This window comes from Hypanus sabinus, chromosome 16 (genome assembly GCF_030144855.1).
Source record: "Hypanus sabinus isolate sHypSab1 chromosome 16, sHypSab1.hap1, whole genome shotgun sequence".
Lineage (NCBI taxonomy): Eukaryota > Metazoa > Chordata > Chondrichthyes > Myliobatiformes > Dasyatidae > Hypanus > Hypanus sabinus.
The window spans coordinates 49,223,817-49,239,466 of NC_082721.1; the positions used below are offsets into that span (position 1 = coordinate 49,223,817).

The 15,650-nt window shown below is 40.1% G+C and overlaps 1 protein-coding gene across 5 annotated transcripts in view; it reads right to left on the reverse strand.

Annotated features, from left to right (window-relative positions):
- Positions 1-3,905: 3,905 nt before the first annotated feature.
- eps15l1a (epidermal growth factor receptor pathway substrate 15-like 1a) overlaps positions 3,906-15,650 on the reverse strand; it is a 495,582-nt gene continuing 483,837 nt past the window's right edge. For 4 of the 5 annotated variants that reach the window (XM_059991699.1, XM_059991700.1, XM_059991698.1 and 1 more), the window contains one exon: positions 3,906-5,131. In XM_059991699.1, coding sequence (XP_059847682.1) covers positions 4,985-5,131 — 147 coding nt within the window. In that variant the 3' untranslated portion in view covers positions 3,906-4,984. The remainder of the gene's footprint in view (positions 5,132-15,650) is intronic. The other variant, XM_059991702.1, reaches the window with a different exon arrangement.

A 15,650-nucleotide genomic window follows, 5' to 3' on the forward strand; every position in this document is an offset into this window, starting at 1 on the left:
TCTGCTCCTATGTTTGAAAGTCTTACTCTCCAGTAAGTTCCACTTCCCCAGCCATTCTCTCACAGAACTATAAAATATCTCCTTTTGAAGATTTTCAATTCTCCTTTTGATGTTACTTTTGAATCTGTTTCCACTGCTTTTTCTACAGGTGCACTAAAAGTCACTTGGGCCACAATCTCAGACCTGTGAGAGTTTATTAGCATAGATTTGTGAATCAATGGTCTGAAATATCCTCTCCAGGGTAATGCCAAATAATTTCAGCATACAGTTTTATATTTCAGATTTCCAGTATCCACAGTTTCTTGCTTCTTCATTACCATAAAATATAAGGGCAGAATTAGGTCATTTGACCCATGAGCCTCCTCCACCATTTCATCATGGCTGATCCATTTCCCCATAACCCTGACTAATCAAAAACTTATAAACCTCTGCCTTCAATATACTCAATGACTTGCACAGCTGCCTGTGGCAAAAAATTCCACAAATTCACTACTGTCTGGCTTAAGAAATTCCTCCTCATTTCCATTCTAAATGGATGTCTCTCTATTCTGAGGATGTGCCCTGTGGTCCCAGACTCCCCCACCATTGAAAACATCCACTCTATTGAGGCCTTTCAACATTCGACACTTAAGAATTAGCATATTCTTTGCAGATTAGTATAAGGAATGTGGTGACAACAAAACTCCTTTGAGTATTGAGTAGAGAAAAAATGACAGGTAAAAGCAATTAACAAACAAATAAACAAGAAACAGTAGAAATTAAGTCATAACAGTGATGGGTGCACATTGACCTTCATATAGTCAGCAGGAATAAACTTATAAATAAGCTTATTCTTCTCCACCCCCCCAACCTTCTTATTCTGACTTCTTCCCCCTTTCTTTCTAGTCCTCTTAAACAGCCTCAGCCCGAAATGTCAGCACATTATTCCTCTCCATAGATGCTGCGGACCTGCTGAGTTCCTCCAGCATTTCACGTGTGAAATGAATTTCCAACATCTGCAGAATCCTTTGTGTTATATAAGCTTATAAAGGTTTAACACAATCTTACAGCATCATAACAGGTTTTCACCCACGTATCCACGTTGGCCATCAAGTACTTTATTATACTAACCCATTTTAAAAATGTAGCTTTCTATGCTTCAGTGTTTTGAGTCCACCCGCTTCCATCAGACCCTCAGACATGCATTCTAGATTTCAATCACTCTATGGGTGAAGCAGTTTGTCCTCAAATCCTTTTAGATCTCCTTAACTTAAACATATTTAATTTGGTTATTGACACTTCTCCTATCCACACGGTAGGCTTATTCAGAAAATCAGAAGGCATGGGATCCAGGGAAGTATGGCCAGGTAGATTCAGAATTAGCTTGCCTGCAGAAAGCAGAGGGTCGTGGTGGAGGGAGTACATTCGGATTGGAGGGTTTTTGACTAGTGGTGTCCCACAAGGATCGGTTCTGGGACCTCTACTTTTCGTGATTTTTATTAATGGCGTTGATGTAGGGGTAGAAGGGTGGGTTGGCAAGTTTGCATACGACACAAAGGTTGGTGGTGGTGTGGACAGTGTAGAGGATTGTTGAAGACTGCAGAGAGACATAGATAGGATCTATAGAAGTGGTCTAAGAAGTGGCAGATGGAGTTCAACCCAGAGAAGTGTGAGGTGGTACACTTTGGAAGGACAAGTTTCAAGGCCAAGTAAATGGCAGGATACTTGGTAGTATGGAGGAGCAGAAGGATCTAGGGGTACATGTCCATAGATCCCTGAAAGTTGCCTCACAGGTAGATAGGGTCGTTAAGAAAGCTTATGGGGTGTTAGCTTTCATAAGTCGAGGGATAGAGTTTAAGAGTCTCAAGGTAATGATGAAGCTCTATAAAAACTCTGGTTAGGCCACACTTGGAGTGCAGTGTCCTGTTCTGGTCGCCTCAATATAGGGACAATGTGGAAGCATTAGAAAGGATACAGAGGAGATTTACCAGGATGCTGCCTGGTTAGAGAGTATGCATTATGACCAGAGATTAAGGGAGCTAGGGAGAGAAGGAGGATGAGAGGAGACATGATAGAGGTGTACAAGATATGAAGTGGAACAGATAAAGTGGACAGCCAGCGCCTCTTCCCCGGGGCACCACTGCTCAACACAAGATGACTTGGCTTTAAGGTAAGGGGTGGAAAGTTCAAAGTGGATATTAGAGGAAGGTTTTTTACTCAGAGAATGGTTGGTGCGTGGAATGCACTGCCTGAGTCAGTGGTGGAGGCAGATACACTAGCAAAATTTAAGAGACTACTAGACAGGTATATGGAGGAATTTAAGGTGGGGGGGGGGGTTATATGGGAGGCAGGGTTTAAGAGTTGGCACAACATTGTGGGCCAAAGGGCCTGTACTATGCTGTACTATTCTATGTTCTAAAGGGAAGTTTCCCACTATGTTCCAAGTTTATGCTCTCATAACCTTGTGTATGGCAGTCATCATGCTGAATCTCTTCTGCACCATTTCCAGTCTGTTCCAATCTTTCTTATAGTGTGGAAACCAGAACTGGAAACAATACACAACTTGTGGAAAAATTTATGTTGTATATTGTGGCACCATAACCTTTCTGCATATATATTTATGATCTATGTAGCTGCTTTAGGATTTCTTGCACACCTACTCTGGTCACTTTGTTTCTCACATTCCTAAGGTCCTACCTGGCATCGTGTACATCCCAGCCTGATACATTCTCCCAAAAGGAACCAGACCACATTTTTTAGAATTAAATTTCATCTGTCATTACTCTGGCCATCTTATGATGTCTGGTCAATATCATTCTGTGAGTGAAGACTACTCTCCTCCCTATCATTTACACCAACAATTTTCATGTCATCTATGAGCATCTGAGACTCACATCCCCATTATTAATTTGTATAACAAACGTAGAATGTCCCAGCACCAGTCCACACAGTATTCCACTTGTCACAGGCATCTAATCACATAAACAAGCCTTGACCGGCAGTTGCTACTATCTAAATCAGTATCTGATTCATTCTGCCATTAGCATAGTATTTTCCAGAAATCAAATCATTACTGCAAATATAACACATAATCTCAAGTAGGAGTAAATATATATTAAAACATTAAGAACAGAAGCAAAATCTGGTAATTTTTTACTCAACTTACACAGGTTTTGATTTGAATAGTCTTCTCTGGGATGTCATTAGCATGCCAAAATGGATAAGGAAATCTCTGCACAGTAATCACAAACTGCAAAGGTTTCTCATGAGTGAAACCTTAATCCTGCCAAGTTCCTGCCACATCTGATGAGAATGATTGGAGAAGTCCTAAATTGATGAATTGCACTGTACAAGAATTTTTGATCAATATTAAAGACATAAACTGCAAAATTATTCATACCAAACACACAATCCTAGTCTCCTCAAATAAATGGAAAACATGACCAGCAAGCTTTAAAAACTGCAGTGTTGCTGTCTTATCCAGTGTACAGAAATGAGCCTTGGTCAGTTGAGGTTAATGTGCTAAGACCAGATAACAATCACATAGTATGATTACCCAGTTACACAAATTATTAACAGGCACTTTGAAGTTCTGCTGCAAGCTATTAAATTAAAAGGCCAGATAAGGACTAACTGAAATCAGGTAATTCAGAATCATCAGAGAATATTTACATCACAGTAGAGATGACATCAAGTTGACTAGAATCAAGTATCGTTGCAGCTGTTTTTAAACCTTATTCGTCACGATGAAAGGAAAATAATTCAACAAAAATGCAAAGGAAAACTGTTATGGAAGTGTAATGAAATGCTTACATGTATCAGAGAAGTATTTTTTTTTGCCATTTCGATGACAGAAGTAATACTTAAAACAGTAAGCTGGAAGAAAATGGTAATACAAGGCTAAAATATGGAGGACAAAGGCAAAATCTCTGTACTGGAAGCATTATATTTAGAAAACATTAAACAATAGGTAGTACCTGGCCTTAAATAGTTACATTCCAGTTGTGCAAAGTTTAAAAACAATGCCATAACTTTTCCCGTGATTATCTGCAGTTCACCATTAACTGTTCTAGTTTCTACTATATTCAGGTTCCAACTGCTTTCTTTGCAAATGGCTGAAAATTGTGGGCATATCACATTATAATGTAGAAAATTAATCTGCATATTCATGTGACATACTAGAAGAACATACCAGAAAATGAGAAAACTTGGTTACTCTACACGTATTTTCATAATACTACAAACAAAAATTAGTGAAACTTCAGTGAGTTCACTGAATTATCCAGTAGTACAGGAATGTCTCCTCACATTTATTATATTAAAGAAATGTGCAATGAATTAAATGGGATAGGTTTTTCAATTACACAACAGTGTATCAGACAAATATAACAGACATAATGTACAAGTCTTTGCAGATTAATAAGCCGCACTGGAACAGGGTAATTCCTGCCCAGAGTTTACTGCATTCATGCAGTAATACTAAGGCATGTTTGACAGAGAAGTGTGTGGGGGGTATTATAAAACATGAAATGAGACACTGTACACTTAAAGTCTGTGAATATACCCACTAGGCATTTTGCAACAATAGAGAGAATAACAAACCAGGCAGTTTATACACATATATTATATAATTTTGCTTTGGGAGAGAGTGTGGGAGGGGTTTGTTTTTTTTCTCTTCAACATTGCAAAAAAAATTAGTTAGCATCAGCATCAAAGTCTTTCATGTGCATGAACACAACAGACAGAATTGCCGATTCACCGAAAATGGTAAGGATTCTTTCTCCTTTTTAATTACACAATACATTCTTTGTGCATCATCACCTTCTGCATCTCCAATGGAGTCCATGTAATTGATTCAGTGCCATTTGTATAAGTGGGGTTTTGGCCAGTTACTGTCCAGTACATTCAGAACACCCAGTGTCCAATCATTTCCTCTTCTCTCCTATTTCTCTGCCCTATCTTCTTACAGCTCATATGTTTCTGATATAGTGAGCCATGGCACTATTTACACATCAGACATTTCTGCTTTGCTGAGTGCTATGGCAAGCTCTAGGTCTTCTTGTTCTTGCTTGTGTAACCGCTCTAATCGCTCACGTTCTGTTCTTGCACTCTCTCTTTTTGCCCATTCCAGCTGTTCCTCTTCATTACCAAACTGGAAAAAAAATACAAATGGGGAAAAGATTAATATATGTTTAATTTGCTTCCATTATAACAAAACAAACACACCACACTCCCACCATGATGGAGGGATTAGTATGTGACAATCTGTGTGACAATCATATGCAATTTATGAATGCCACACTTATGTACAACCTATGCATATGAATAAATGTTTTGGAAACCAGTGGGATGGATTTATTGGATGCTGTGGGATGGATTTATTGGACGACATTCTTCTGCCATTTGCAATTTAGTTTTGCAACTGCATTTCTGTCTTGCAAACTGATCAAGGTATGAACAGTTCACGGGAATGGAACAATCCCAAAACCTGAGGGCAATCTGAAGAGAGAGAGGTGCAGGAGAATTGATTGCTCAACCACTGCAGCTTCCATAGATTATCAAATATTATTCTGCTGACCTCTGAATCTGACCCACATAAAATACCAGACAGGTTGAAGATAATGAAGAAAATCACGCTGCCTGATCTTGGTAGTCACGACTTCTATTAGCACTATCCCTTCTATTAAATTTTGTAAATGCGTACAATCTGCTCTTAAATTAGATCTATCCAGTTCTCTTCACCATGGCAGTCAACTAATGACACAGGTCAATACCCTAATGATTAAGGTCTATAAATCTAGTCTCTTACCCTTTATTTAACGAAGTGTTAGGCCCAATAAAACTTTCTGGAACTCTGCATAAAATTTATTCCACGTTTCTTATTTTACTACTATAACTGCACTTCAAAGTGTTTTAGGGCAATTCCTCTGTCATGACAGACAATGTTTTGTTTTTTCTTATAACATACTTAACATTTTAGATTAGTACTTTTGGGTATTCCACAAGGCTTTTTGTTATACTTAATTCTGTGCTAGTCAAAGACTTCCCATACCTTCCACAAGCTGATTGAATTATTTGAGGATGTAAGAGTACAAAGAACATTTACAAGGATGTTGCAGGGACTTGAGAGGACCAAAGTTATAGGGAAAGGTTGAAATAGGTTAGGACTTTTTTCCTGGAGCATAGGAGAATGAGAGGAGATTTGATAGAGGTTCATAAAACTATGCTAAGGTAAATGCAAGCAGGCTAATTTAGCTAAACTTGGGTGAGACTAAAACTAGAAGTCATAGATTAAGGGTGAAAGGTGAAATATTTAAAGGGAACTTCTTTATTCGGAGGGTGGTGCAAGTATGGAACAAACTGCCAGTGGAGATGGTGGATGTAAATTTGATTGTAACATTTAGGAGAAGTTTGAATAAGTAGATGCTGGGAGGAATATGGAGATTTATGGCCAGGTGTAGGTCGAGCAGAATGTTCGGCAAACTATTTCAGCCGAAGGCTGCGTTTCTGTGCTGTAGTGCTCTATGATTCTAGGTGCTGTGTGAGCAGGAAGAATTCAGATCAAGCACTACAATCAATACACCCTTTTTTGTAATTATAGAATACCCAAGACCTACAAATGTCTGCCAGTAAATGTAATTTTTTTCAACAGAAAATCTGACAAGACAGTAGCAACTCATTATTTCAAGACAAGTCTTGATATAGATACAAAATAAGCATACATTTTCAATTATTACCAATAAGTTAAAAAAATTGTAAGTGTAATGGCATATATATGTAGTGATAACTATGCTATAGTAGGCAGAAGCTAATATATATGTTGCTAACCTCATCAGAAGCAATGCGTTGGAGGTGGGCTGAGTACTTAGAAAGAGGGTTCATCTACAATTGTTTCAATATGCCTAAATATATTGAAGTGGGTGAATCTTGCACGTGAAAACAAAACATACCAACGCAGGATCTGATATGGTGTGAAGTTCAGAGAAGCTAAAAGATGCTTGTGCGAACCAGTATTTACATCCTGGACCTTGCTTTTGAATGCACAAAACATTTAATTTTCCACCTGCTTTTCATAAAATATTTTTGCAATTAAAATTTACCTAATAGTCTTTTTGGAGGATCAATGATTATTTATATAAGTTATTCAAAGCCAGGCCTAGTTTAGACATCAAAACTATTTCCATTTTTGCAGACATATTGAGAAGATATCTCTGCTAATTCATGTGGTAAAGTCTAATTCTCTGAATCTCTTGTAGTTGAATCTTTTATAATTTAACATAGGACTATTCTTAAAGGGTTTGGAGTGAATTTACTACTACATTCTGAATCAGTGCCTGCACAGTTCCTTTCAGTATAGTTACAACACTGGCATCTCCTGACAACTTGGAAAATTGCCCAAGTATGTCTTGTTCACTGAAAGCAGGAGAAATACCATCCGACTTGTTACTATCCAGTTGACTCAAAGTGATGGAAGGTGTCATCAGTAAGGCATTTGATAAGGTTCCCCATGCAAGGCTCCTTCAGAAAGTAAGAGGGCATGGGATCCAAGGAGACCTTGCTTTGTGGATCCAGAATTGGCTTGCCCACAGAAGGCAAAGGATAGTTGTATATGGTTCGTATTCTGCATGGAGGTCAGTGACCATGCAACTCTGGCAAAGTCCACAAGACATTACTTTCTACGAAGCAAAACCCAGTAGCATGAATGGCAGCAATGCTTCACTACTAGATGAACTCAATGCCTTCTATGCCCGCTTTGAAAGTGAGAACACAACTACAGCTGTGAAGATCCCTGCTGCACCTGATAACCCTGTGATCTCTGTCTCAGGAGACTGATGTTAGGCTGCCTTTAAAGAGAGTGAATCCTCGTAAAGCAGAAGATCCCGATAGAGTACTTTGTAAGGCTCTGAAAACCTGTGCCAACAAACTGGTAGGAGTATTCAAGGACAGCTTCAACCTCTCACTGCTACAGGCAGAAGTTCCCACTTCCTTCGAAAAGGCAACAGCTATATCAGTGTCTAATAATAATGACTTAATAATAATAATGACTATAGCCTGATAGCACTCACATCAACAGTGATGAAATACTTTCTGAGAGTTTGGTCATGACTAGACTAAATACCTGCCTCAGCAAGGACCTGGATGCACTGCAATTTGCTTATTGCCACAATAGGTCAACAGCAGATGCAATCTCAGTAGCTCTCCACACAGCTTTAGACCACCTGGACAACACAAACACCTGTGTCAGGATGCTGTTCATCAACTATAGCTCAGCATTTAATACCATCATTTCCTCAACTCTGATTGAGAAGTTGCAGAACCTGGGTCTCTGTACCTCCCTCTGCAATTGGATCCTCAGCTTCCAAACCAGAAGACCACAATCTGTGTGGATTGATGATAACATATCCTCCTCACTGACGATCAACAGTGGTGCACCTCAGGGGTGTGTGCTTAGCCCACTGCCCTACTCTCTATACACACACGACTGTGTAGCTAGGCATGCCGCAAATACTGTCTATAAGTTTGCTGACGATACAACCATTGTAGGTAGTATCTCAGGTGATGACGAGAGGGTGTACAGGAGTGAGATATGCCAACTAGTGGAGTGGTGCCACAGCAACAACCTGGCACAACATCAGTAAGATGAAAGAGCTAATTGTGGACTTTAAGAAGGGTAAGACAAAGGAACACATACCGATCCTAATAGGGAGATCAGAGATGGAGAGAGTGAGCAGTTTCAAGTTCCTGGGTGTCAAGATCTCTGAGGATCTAACCTGGTCCCAACATATCGATGTAGTTATAAAGAAAGGCAAGACAGCGACTATACTTCATTAGGAGTTTGAAGAGATTTGGCATGTCAACAAATACACTCAAAAACTTCTATAGTTGTACCATGGAGAGCATACTGACAGGTTGCATCACTGTCTGGTATGGTGGGGGGAGGTACTGGCTATTGCACAGGACCGAAAGAAGCTGCAGAAGGTTGTAAATCTAGTCAGCTCCATCTTGGGTAATAGCCTACAAAGTACCCAAGACACCTTCAGGGAGCGGTGTCTCAGAAAGACAGTATCCATTATTAAGGACCTCCAGCACCCAGGGCATGCCCTTTTCTCACTTTTACCATCAGGTAGGAGGCACAGAAGCCTGAAGGCACATACTCAGCGATTCAGGAACAGCTTTTTCCCCTCTGCCATCCGATTCCTAAATGGACATTGAATCCTTAGACACTACACTTTTTAAAAAATATACAGTATTTCTGTTTTTTGCACGCTTTCAAAAATCTATTCAATATATGTATATTATAACTGATTTACTTGTTTATTTATTATTATTTCTTCTATATTATGTATTGCATTGAACTGCTGCTGCTGTTAACAAATTTCACGTCACATGCCAGTGATAATAAACCTGATTCTGATTTGTAACCAAGATACAGTGAAATACTTATGTTTGTATAGCAGCCAGACTGATCATTCCATACAAGTACATTGAGGTAGTATAAAACAGGGAAAAAAACAAATGCAGAATATAGAGTTAAAGTTAGAGAAAAGCTGTAGTGCAGGTAAACGAATAAACAGCCAAGGCCATGATGGAGTGGACTGAGAGATGGAATTTATCTCCATTGTATGAGGTCATGATCTTATAAAAGTGCGATAGAAGCTGTTTTTGAGCTTGGTGGTATGTGCATCTTTGCCCAATGGGAAGGAAGAGAAAAGAAAATGACCACTCTGAGAGAGGTTCTTGATTATGTTGCCTACTTTTTCAAAGTAGAAGAAAGTGCAGATTGAGTCAAATGAAGTGGAAACACAATCAGAGCCAGGCAAGTAAAAGTTGTGGTAAAGAGCAGGCCAGAGACTGGGTATTTTGTGATGAGAAACTCATTTCACAAAATCCAAAAAAGCCATTCTTCCATGTACAAGGCATATCTGCCTGAAATAAGTACAGCTTCAAAAATTCTCAATAATAATAACACTATTCAGGTGAAAACAGCCCACATGATTCCCACCCTATTTATTCAATTATTGCACACAATTGTTGCTGTACACATCATCTGACAGCATCTCCAAACTCCGCAGCCTCTACTACCAAGGAGTATGTACATAAAAACGTCACCTCACTTCAAGCCCCACACCATCCTAATTTGGTAACATAGCACCCCATCCTTCATCCTGGAACTCCTTGCTCAAGAGCATGTAGGGCTACCTTCACCAAAAGAACCACACTGATTTAAGGTGGCAACTTACCATTTTCTCAAAGACAATTAAAGATAGATAAGGACATCTTCCTTTGTTAGCCACCAAAAATCAATCAATTGATCAAAAAGTAGAATTGCTTACAACTGAATGCAGTACAAAACTGGCCTACAATGATGATATGTTCTATATTTAGAAGTGGCATACAATTATGAATGATACTGACCAAAGGTGTGATTACAACAGATATGCCAACACTGTGAAGATATTAGATGTTTCTGTGAAGTACTTATTGTGAAAATACGTAATTGAGCATTAGTCACCTGGAGAATAATGAACAAAAAACACTGAAGTGGTGCCCTTGATTTGGGTAAAGGACTTTGTGAGTGAGAATCTTCTAATTCCGATCATGATTCAGTATATAAGCATACAGTATTTCTTAAGATGCTAAAAAGACTAGGCTAGCAACAGCTGTGGGGCTATTGTGTTTCCATGGTTTACAACAACAGCAGTTTAGGTTCATAAAGAACACCCCATTGTTCTTCATTTGTTTCATTTTCTTAAGAATAGATTAAAAATACTCACAAAAAAACCCATGTTATCTGGGTTAATCCTTCACTCTACGAGCAGAATGGCTATTTTATAGATGACAATTATCTGAAGAAGATGATACCATAGTATGAATAAGAAAATCAAGCTAGTTCTTCTCATGTTCTAGCTAAAATTTAATACCCCAATTATCATCACTTGCTTGACTGGCCTCAGCATATCCCTACATGAAAAGGTACTTTTGAGAAATACCCCGAGACATTGAAAGGCACTGCATAAATGCTAGTTCTCATCTGAATATCTGTGGCATGGTAGCATAGTACTTAGAGGATCACTTAACACCATGAGTGGTCACGGTTCAATGCTCTTGTGAGCTGCACACACAATCCTCACTGATTTGATTTGACACAAGTGATGCATTTTCACTGTATGTTTCCATGTACATGTGACAACCAAGCTTATCTTATATCAAGCTGCTACAAAAAATACTCTTAATATACACCACTGCCCTAACTGCTAGCACAGTATTAAAGTTCAAAGTAATTTGTTATCAAAGCACATACATGTCACCATATACTACCCTGCAATTCATGTTCTTGCAGGCATTCACAAAGAAACATAATAGAATCAATGAAAGTCTACACACAACAAATAGAGAAAAAACAACCAATGTGCAAAAAACAAACTGTGCAAATACAAAAGAGAACAAAAACAAATAATAATAAGGATATAAGCAATAAATATTGAGAACATGAATTGTAGAGTCCTTGAAAGTGAGTCCATAGGTTGTGAAACCAGTTCAGTGTTTGGTTGAGTGAAGATAAATGAAGTTATTCCCTCTGGTTCAAGAGTCTGATGGCTGAGGGGAAATAACTGTTCCTGAATCTAATGGTGTGGGATCTGAAGCTCCTGTACCTTCTCCTGATTGCAGCAGTGAAAAGGGACAGAAGGGTCCTTGATGATGGATGCTGCATTCCTGTGAAGTACTCTTTGTAGATGTGCTCAATGATGGGGAGGGCTTTACTGTGATGGACTGAGCTGTATCCACTCTTTTTGTAGGCTTTTCTGTTCAAGGACATTGGTGCTTCCATACCAGGCCATGACGCAACCAGGCAGCAGACTCTCCACTGTGCACCTGTAGAGGCTTGTCAAATTTTTAGATGACAAGCCAAATCTTCGCAAACTTATATAAAAAAAAGTAGAGGCGCTACTGTGTTTCCTTTCTAATTTCACTTATGTGCTGGACCCAGGACAGATCCTCTGACATGATAATTTAAAGTTGCTGACCTCTCCACCTCTGACCCCCTGATGCGGACTGACTCATGGACCTCCATTTTCTCTTCTTGAAGTCAATAACCAGCCCCTTGTTTTTGCTGACTGAGTGAGAGATTGTTGTGGATCATTTAGCCATATTTTCAATCTCCATCCTATATGTTGATTCATCACCACCTTTGACTTGGCCAGCAACAGTAGTGTTGTCGACAAACTTAAATATTGCAGTCACAAGTATAAAAGCAAGTACAGCAAAGGGCTAAGCACACAGCCTTGGTGGCATACCTGTGCTGCTGGTGATTGTGGCGGAGATAATGATGTCAATCTGAACTGACTGGGGTCTGCATGTGAAGAAATCAAGGACAAAGAGGGATTGAGGCCTAGTCTTGGACATTATTGATTAGTTTTGAGGGGATGATAGTGTTGAATGCAGAGATGTAATCAATTAAGAGCAACCTGATATATGCATCTTCACTGTCCAAATGTTCCCAGTGTTGACAGAAGAGCCAATAAAATGGTATCTGCTATTGACCTGTTGTGACAGTAGGCAAATTGGAGTGATCCAAAGTAGGAATATGTATGTTTCATAACCAACCTCTCAAAGCAGTTCATCACTGAACAAGTAAGTACTACTAGAAGATAGACATTGAAGAGGTTCTTCTTGGGCACCAGTATAATTCCACGGATTGTTGAAGCAAGAGGTAAAAGATATCAACGAACACTCCAGCCAGTTGATTAACAGAGGTCTTTATGAACTTCCACAGCCCCCAACAACCCTGTGATTTCAATCTCTGAGGCCACCACAGCATCTTACTGTTGAATGGAAAGCATCTGGCCCAGAGATTTTGATTTTAATTCCCTCTAATTTTCAACAAAAAGAAACCTATGCCTCTTTCCCCACCATTGCAGAATCACTGTAAACATGGAAACCCTATGAGGTAAGTCATGCACTACATTTTTCAAAACCTTTCTGTATATTTAAGAGTCAGATGTGAAGGGAGTAGAAAAGGTTGGCTTGAATTTGAAGCAAGAACATATATAAAACTGGACAGATTGCTTAAAGATTTCATTTCATGCTGCAGGGAGACCCAGATTGCTATCCCTCCCGTCAGCCAAAATCCAGACTTGACTGTACTATCTGGATCCTAACAAAATAATTTATTTAAAAATCATACAGAACCAATTTGTTAGAGGAAATGAATGCATTTCAACCTGGATTGTGAGCAGCGACTATATGTGTACTATTAGAGTAAATAATATTGTTGCCGACTGGTGAATGTTCAAATCATTTATTCATATGAAAATTAGCTCAGACAGGTGTTAGATAGGTGGAGGTGCAAGCAGTGCTGAGGAAGCAGGAAGACTGCAGAAGGACTTGGACAGATTAGGAGAATGGGCAAAGAAGTGGCAAACGGAATACAATTTGGGAAGTATATGGTTATGCACGTTGGTAGAAGGAATAGAAGTACGTTTCCTAGACGGGAGGAAATTTAACACTTGGAGGCGCTAAAGGACTTGGGAGTCCGCATGCAGGATTCCCTAAAGGTTAATTTGTAGGTTGAGTCGGTGGTGAGGAAGGCAAATGCAATGGTAGCATCGAGAGGACTAAAATATAAAAGCAAGGATGTAATACTGAGGCTTTATAAAGCACTGGTGAGGCTTTACTTGGAGTATTTAGAGTAGTTTTGGGCCCCTTATTTAAGAAAGGATGTGTTAACATTGGAGAAGGCTCAGAGGAGGCTCGTGGGAATGATTCTGGAAATGACAGGCTTATCGTATGAGGGGCAATTGATGGCTTTGGTCTTTACTTCCTGGAATTTCTGGAATTCCCCTGCTCCATGAGGCGAGGGAAGAGATTGCTAAGCCTCTGGCTAGGATCTTTATATCCTCATTGTCCACTGGAATGGTACCAGAGGATTGGAGGGAGGAGAAAGTTGTCCCCTTGTTCAAAAAAAGTAGTAGGGATAGTCCGGGTAATTACAGACCAGTGAGCCTTACGTCTGTGGTGGGAAAGCTATTGGAAAAGATTCTTAGAGATAGAATCTATGCGCATTTAGAGAATCATGGTCTGTTCAGGGACAGTCAGCATGGCTTTGTAAAGGGCAGATTGTGTCTAACAAGCCTGATAGAGTCCTTTGAGGAGGTGACCAGGCATATGGATGAGGGTAGTGCGATGGATGTGATCTACATGGATTTCAGTAAGGCATTTGACAAAGTACCACTCGGTAGGCTCATTCAGAAAGTCAGAAGGCATGGGATCCAGGGAAGTATGGCCAGGTGGATTCAGAATTGGCTTGCCTGCAGAAAGCAGAGGGTTGTGGTGGAGGGAGTACATTTGATTGGAGGGTTGTGACTAGTGGTGTCCCACAAGGATCAGTTCTGGGACCTCTACTTTTTGTGATTTTTATTAATGGCCTAGATGTAGGGGTAGAAGGGTGGGTTGGCAAGTTTGCAAACAACACAAAGGTTGGTGGTGTTGTGGATAGTATTGAGGATTGTCAAAGATTGCAGAGAAACATTCATAGGATGCAGAAGTGGGCTGAGAAATGGCAGATGGAGTTCAATCCAGAGAAACTTGAGGTGGTACACTTTGGAAGGACAAACTCGAAGGCAGAGTACAAAGTAAATGGCAGGATACTTGGAAGTGTGGAGGAGCAGAGGGATCTGGGGGTACATGTGCACAGATCCCTGAAAATTGCCTCACAGGTAGATAGGGTAGCTAAGAAAGCTTATGGAGTGTTAGCTTTCATAAGTTGAGGGATAGAGTTTAAGAGTCGCGAGGTAATGATGAAGCTCTATAAAAACTCTGGTTAGACCACACTTGGGAGTACTGTGTCCGGTTTTGGTCGCCTCACTATAGGAAGGATGTGGAAGTGCTGGAAAGGGTACAGAGGAGATTTACCAGGATGCTGCCTGGTTTAGAGAGTATGCATTATGATCAGAGATTAAGGGAGCTAGGGCTGTACTCTCTGGAGAGAAGGATGAGGAAGGGAGACATGTTAGAGGTATACAAGATATTAAGAGGAATAGATAGAGTGGACAGCCAGCACCTCTTCCCCAGGGCACCAATGCTCAATACAAGAGGACATGGCTTTAAGGTAAGTGGAGGAAAGTTCAAATGAGATATTAGGGGAAGGTTTTTTACTCAGAGTGTGGTTGGTACGTGGAATGCACTGCCTGAGTCAGTGGTGGAGGCAGATACCCTAGTGAAATTTAAGAGACTACTAGACAGGTATATGGAGGAATTTAAGGTGGAGGGTTTAAGGGTCAGTGCAATATTGTCGGCCAAATGGCCTGTACTGTGCTGAACTGTTCTTTAGAATTTAAAAAAAGGGGGGAAATCTCATTGAAACCCATTGAAAGCTGAAAGGCCTAAATAGAGTGGATGTGGAGAGAACGTTTCCTATGGTGGGGGAGTCTAGGACAAAAGGGCACAGCCTTAGAATAGAGGGATGTGTGGTGAACTATGTGCCTGTCGGGACACGCCCCTGCTGACTGCTCCTGTGGCTCCTCCCACAGGCCCCTGTATAAAGGAGACCTGCGGCCTGACGCTCGGCCTCAGTCTCCAGGACCTTGTATGATAGACACTCACTCCTGGTTCCTTCTTCCAGTCAATAAAAGCCGATATCTCGCCTACGTCTCAGTGTGAGTTATTGATGG